Source organism: Egretta garzetta, unplaced genomic scaffold (assembly GCF_000687185.1).
Source record: "Egretta garzetta isolate BGI_Z169 unplaced genomic scaffold, ASM68718v1 scaffold73, whole genome shotgun sequence".
NCBI lineage: Eukaryota > Metazoa > Chordata > Aves > Pelecaniformes > Ardeidae > Egretta > Egretta garzetta.
The window spans coordinates 218,771-224,283 of record NW_009259031.1 but is presented as its reverse complement, the minus strand read 5'-3'; the positions used below and the strand labels follow the sequence as shown (position 1 = coordinate 224,283).

Below are 5,513 nucleotides of genomic sequence, written 5' to 3'. Positions count from 1 at the left end.
TCTTCCCCCGTGCTTAGGAGAGCCGCCCCCTCCTCGCGGGGTGGCGGCGGAGGGCGACGATAAGGGGCTGCTGCGGTGCTCGAGGCCTCGGCCGGGGGCGATGACAGAGCCCCCGCGCCCCGGTAGCGCCCTCCCTGTGCTCCGTAGCGCTGTGAGCAATGAACCCCCCGCTGTAGCACCCGCGGTGGTGCGGGAACGCCGCTTCTCCGCAGGTAACAGCGTGATGCGTCTTGCCGCTTGTTAGTGACTTGCGGCTGTTATTTATCGTCAATTCGCAGGAAGAGCAGTACTACTCCGAGCAACACTCCTCCTTGATTAACAAGGCCTACCAAACCCTCCTGAACCCTTTGAGCCGTGGCCTCTATCTAGTAAGGTGTCCGTTACGTATTTTATCAACACTCCTATAACTAATCATAGGCTGCTGGCGGTGATGTAATCAATCAGACTCCATCATTAACATGCTAATTAACATTCCTCTGAAGAAGAGGATTGCCAGGCGCTGAAGGGAGACCAAAACCAAGCTTGCCTGATTAGTCAGCTTTTCCGCTGTTTTCTTTAACGTCTTGCTGGTTGTTACCATCTCATTTGCTGCTCATGTTATGCCGATTTGTTTCTCGCATCACACCTTGTGTCTGGCCACGGCTGTTCCTTTGAACTTTCAGCCTGGTCCTTGTCAGCCTTCATTACCTTTTTTTGCTTTGGTTAACTGCTGATCTTTAAGGCCTACCTATGGACTGGTGCTGTTTGTGCACATTTCATGAAATAAACCAGAGGTTTATCAGATAAAAATCTGAGCGAGCCCTACGAAAAGACTTACTATTCAAGAAAATAATTCACATCATTGAAATAGATCTAAGAATGTGCATTTCCAAATGCCCATTTCCTTCACCAGCTGGAGCTGAATGGAGTAGAGCCGGCACAAGAGACAGACTGTGATGCAGACTCAGCATTTCTCATGGAAATCATGGAAATCAATGAGAAATTAGCAGAGCCTAAAAATGAGGATATCCTTGAAGAAATTGGAACTTTAATTAAAGGTAGGTTATGATTTGAAGGGTTGGTACAGAACTAGTTTACTCCATCTTGTATAACACGAGAGTCTTTGAAAGCTTTTCCAGTCTATTTCTTTTAGTATCTCTTAATTTGCATTAGTCTTGAATTGACTCACTGGCCCCCCCAAAACTGGTGTCGTCTTTACCGATTTATGCCACCTACATATCAAATCTGGCTTGAGAAAATCTGTACAACAGTACCTGTCCTGATGGCAAAATAGGTGTTTATATGTAGACTATAAAAAGGAACTTCTCATTCCGCCTTCAGCAGATCAGGGCAAGCAGACTGTTGGAGAAGAAAGAACCACTCAAAATGAAGTTTAATAAAATGCTTGACTGGCTACATTAAATAATTTCCTCATTTATGCAGATGCCATTGCTTTCACCTTCTTCAACTTAGCAACTGGTTTGTTAGTGGCTATTAATTATCCTTATACAAGCAACTTTCTTGTTTATATTTCTGGTGATACCCAAACCACAGGGTTTACGGGTGTATTTACGGGTGTATTTAATTCTTTGCAATAGCAGCGGTGTGCCAAAAGCGAATAGAATAGCTAGAATAAAAACCAAGTGGAATAGAAGAAAAGTAACTCTAGCAGGGTGAACTGATACACCAAAAGCATGCTACATTTCTGGGAAGGTAGTGAGCATTGATTTGCATTGGAATCGCTGTCTGTAAACCTGTTCAAGGAAAGAAATGTATCTGTTTGGAATGATAAAAAATCAAATTGACAGCAGTACTACAGAAAGCTCTCTTTGCCCCCTAAAAGACTATGAGACTGGTAATTAAGTTTCCCACCAGATAGCCACAATGCAGGGGTATTAAATATACTAAGTACATAACTAAATGTGAATGAAATCATTTGTTTTACAGTTAAACAAGAAGAACTGACCAAAGAAGTGACTGCAGCTTTTGAAAGAGGTAGCGATTTCTATGATATACTCACCTGCCGTACCTGTCAGTGATAAACGCTTAAAAACCCACGTTCTCCTATCGGCAAATATTTTCTGAGCTGCAGAACAGAAATGCTGCACAAACAATCGCTCTTTGTTTGGTATTTAGAATAAATACTTCCAAGCTGACCTTTCTGCTGATGCAGGAAATTCAGGACCTTGCATTAAATTTTAAAAAAATCCAGTTAATTCCATTTGCATCAAAATGATTGCTTCAAGGGGGAATGCAGATGCTAAATATTTTTTGTTTGCTTGTTTCCCAGAAGGCTGGGAAGGATCACACTTGCCACCTATTCGGGAGTTTCAAACTTGAATTTGGGACATCTTGCTCTGCAGACGTGAAGCTGTCAACAGAGCAGCGGGTACCGTTCTTTGCAGCGCCTGTCCAGACAGGAGCAATTCTGCTGCTTAAGCTGAAGCCGTGTGGCAAGAAAAGGCCCGATGCCTCATTTAGCCTCGGGGTTTAGGGACTTCGTGGGCAATAATCGGCACAACTTTATTGCACAACCAGTTGACAGGCAGGAGCTCAAATGAGTCCGGACTAGCTTCTTACTCTGGGAAGAAACCTTTGCGTTTCTCTCCTGGGCCCTGGAATGCTTTTATTGCCAGGTTTACCTGGTAGCGTGTTGTAACTGTGAAACGTCCAACGCAAAGCAGTGGTGGCTGGGCCTGCGTGTGAGGAATTATAAACGTCTCGTCTGGCGCTCTTTGCACTGTGAGAGTTAAGGATTATGTTGCATCTGGCCTTGTCAGTGGGTGATAAACCACCTTGCCCCTCCAATTGTTTCATTAAGGAGAAACTGCTTCCACACCCGTTTTGGAATTGACACTCTCCATACTGGAGTTCTACAAATCTTTTGCATTTTTCAGTGATGGCAGTTGGTCTAATTACATACATTAAAAAAAAAAAAAGTTTGTCTTCTCTATATACTTAAAATTCCTCAGTGGCAACACCTATACTGTCGCCACTTTGAAGTCATTAAAGGGTATTTGTCTCACATTTCTTTTCTAAATTGTACATTTTTACCTGTTTTGTGGAACACCTCAACTGAGGTGTTCGGAAACCATCCATGATTAAAATAATAGGAAACATGCTTTTAATAGCGTATGGGTCCTCACCACTTGCACCACTCACTGAAATCTTCAGGCTCATTTTGAAAACAAAGACTCAGCCCTCCCTCTGTAACCTAGTCATGTTTTATTTCATTTCAGATGATCTTCAGGAAGCTAAGAAGCTTCTAGCCAAAATGAAGTATTTTGCAAACTTAGAGGATAAACTAAAGAACAAGAAGATCCCTTCCTGATGCTGCCTCCTTCACTGTTAAGAGTTACTGTTATTCTCAATTAAAGACCTGATTTACTACCAAACTCAGAAGAGTGGTGCTTGTTCCCTACCTTGTCATGAAATATGAAGAATTTGTTTTAAACTGAGAGTCCTGGATGAAATGTTGGGGATTAAGCTCATTCGATAGGTCCTTCGAGCTCCCTGTGGTCTCCCTGCGTGTGTTCCATGGAGACCACCTTGAAACACCTTTACGGGCAAGATGTATTTAACTCCTATCATCTGTCCTCTCTGCTACCTCATGCCTTTTGTGACGTTCGTCTCAGTCTGCCTGAACTGACCCTCAAAACTAGAAGAGGGTTTACCCTCTTGCAGAGTTTAAAATGTTAAGACGCTAGATTAGGGCAAAGGAATAAACCCAGACTCAAACCCTGGAAGCTGTTTTGTTAGTACCCTTTTAGGAAACAAGTCTTTCTAATAAACTTCATTGCAAATAACCGTAATTCAGCTGGGAGCTGTAGTATTTTTATACAGTTACAGCAGTAGGACTAGATGAGGAATGTCCTGAAGTCTTTCAAAGAAGTTATTTAAGTGAAAAGCAGCAACTAAATACCCCAATTTATATATAAACTGGAATATTTCAAATGCTGGTTTCTCAGTAGGCCAGTTCTTATTTGGGTTTTACCACCTCAGAATATTTTATTCAGTAAAGGAGTAACATATATTTGATCACCCAAATCTGAAGATGGGGCTCGGAAATAAAAGAAGAGCTACTGCATTATCTGAAGAAATCTGCCGGGGAGGAGGAATTCACTGAACACCCTTTCTGCAGCCCTACAACATCAAGTCTTCTACGTATAATATAATACGGTTTTAATAGCATTTCAGCAATACATGTATTTCAGAAAGATTAACTTGCCTTTAATTAAACTTCCTCTAATACACAGGAGGATTTAATAAGCTACTTGTTCGTGGTATTACACTGCTAATCTAGAAGACGCTGTTCATAGTTCTTGTTAGTTCTCTTACAGCTATGCAATTACACAGAATTTTTTTTAAATTCATCACGGAGTTGTCTTCTTTCATAAAGTTCTGTTTCCTTTTTTTTGGTATTTCTTCCAAAATTAAGCCTGTGAAATTCCTTTTTGATTTCCAGGAAAGATTTGTTTTTTGTCTCGGGAATGACGAGGAAGAGGAAAGCAGCAACTATGGCGCACTCCAGTACAAACACCAGGAAGCAATACTGCTTCAGCCCATTCTGAAAACAAAATGTATTTGATTGCCACATACTTCAAGTATAATAGTGCGTCTGGGAAAATAAAAAGCTGCTTGTTTCCATTCACACCTAACATTGCTGCTCCAATATTTTTAACAAAAAGACATTCAACCTATCCTTACTTTGCATATAACGTTTAAAAAAAATTTTTAGATAAAACCAAGTGCTGTGCAATAGCCTTGGCAGTCTTTTATTAGAACAAGACAAATAAACCCAAGTGTTTCAACACACACTAAACCAGTCACAATATAATGAAAAGTCAGCATTTGCTGCTTAGCTGTTGCATATTCCAAGGTTATGCAATTTATCTTTTTCTGAATGTTTATTAATACTTTTCAATCCTATACATTAAAACCCGTATCTTCTCGAGAAGCAGAGCTGAACCAAGAAGGACGGACTGTCAAACCAAGGTGTGCTGCTGCGTGCTGCTCCTGCATGTCTGGCTCTCCAGAGTAAGTGCTAACACTGACAATCCAGAGCTAGACATGAAAGCCTGCATTGTTTTTCCTAATAATCTTCTTGATCGCAGAACTTTGTATGCAAGTGTAGCGAGCTCTCAGAGAGGATGTGAATCACCAGCCCCACTTCTACTTCACTTTGACATAAAAGCGCAAGGCGCTACTGAGAAATGTGTTACTTGAATCTCAATATCTGATTAAGTTTTTCTAGTTCTGACACCACCTCCATTTTTTTAATCTGAACATGAAAATTACCCCCATGCATTCCTGTTAATTTTCATTTACCATGTTTTGTTATTTTTTGTTGCTACCTAAAAAATATTCTCAGAGGGACTGAATAGGGTTATATGCAGTTGAGGGGTAGTAAGCATCCTGTCTTTAAGTGTTATTGTATAAGAAAAAGCAATTTGATGGAACCTGAGAGAAGATTAATGGGAGGAGAGGCAATCAGCAAAATGAGTTATGCGTACTTACCACTATGAAGGGAAAGA

The 5,513-nt window shown here is 41.0% G+C and overlaps 2 protein-coding genes across 2 annotated transcripts in view; one reads left to right on the top strand and one right to left on the bottom strand.

Moving 5' to 3' along the window:
- Positions 1–224: 224 nt before the first annotated feature.
- On the top strand, positions 225–4,294 carry HSCB (HscB mitochondrial iron-sulfur cluster cochaperone; the record flags this gene model as incomplete). The annotated part of the gene is made up of 4 exons (XM_035890308.1): positions 225–368; positions 893–1,037; positions 1,927–1,974; positions 3,219–4,294. Coding segments are annotated over 4 exons (429 nt in total), but the record flags the coding sequence as incomplete, so codon positions are not given.
- LOC104122588 (solute carrier family 2, facilitated glucose transporter member 11) overlaps positions 4,145–5,513 on the bottom strand; it is a 14,107-nt gene continuing 12,738 nt past the window's right edge. Inside the window, 2 exon segments of the mRNA XM_009634740.2 lie at positions 4,145–4,546; positions 5,497–5,513. The exon segment at positions 5,497–5,513 is cut by the window's right edge and continues 13 nt beyond it. Coding sequence (XP_009633035.1) covers positions 4,328–4,546; positions 5,497–5,513 — 236 coding nt within the window. The 3' untranslated portion in view covers positions 4,145–4,327.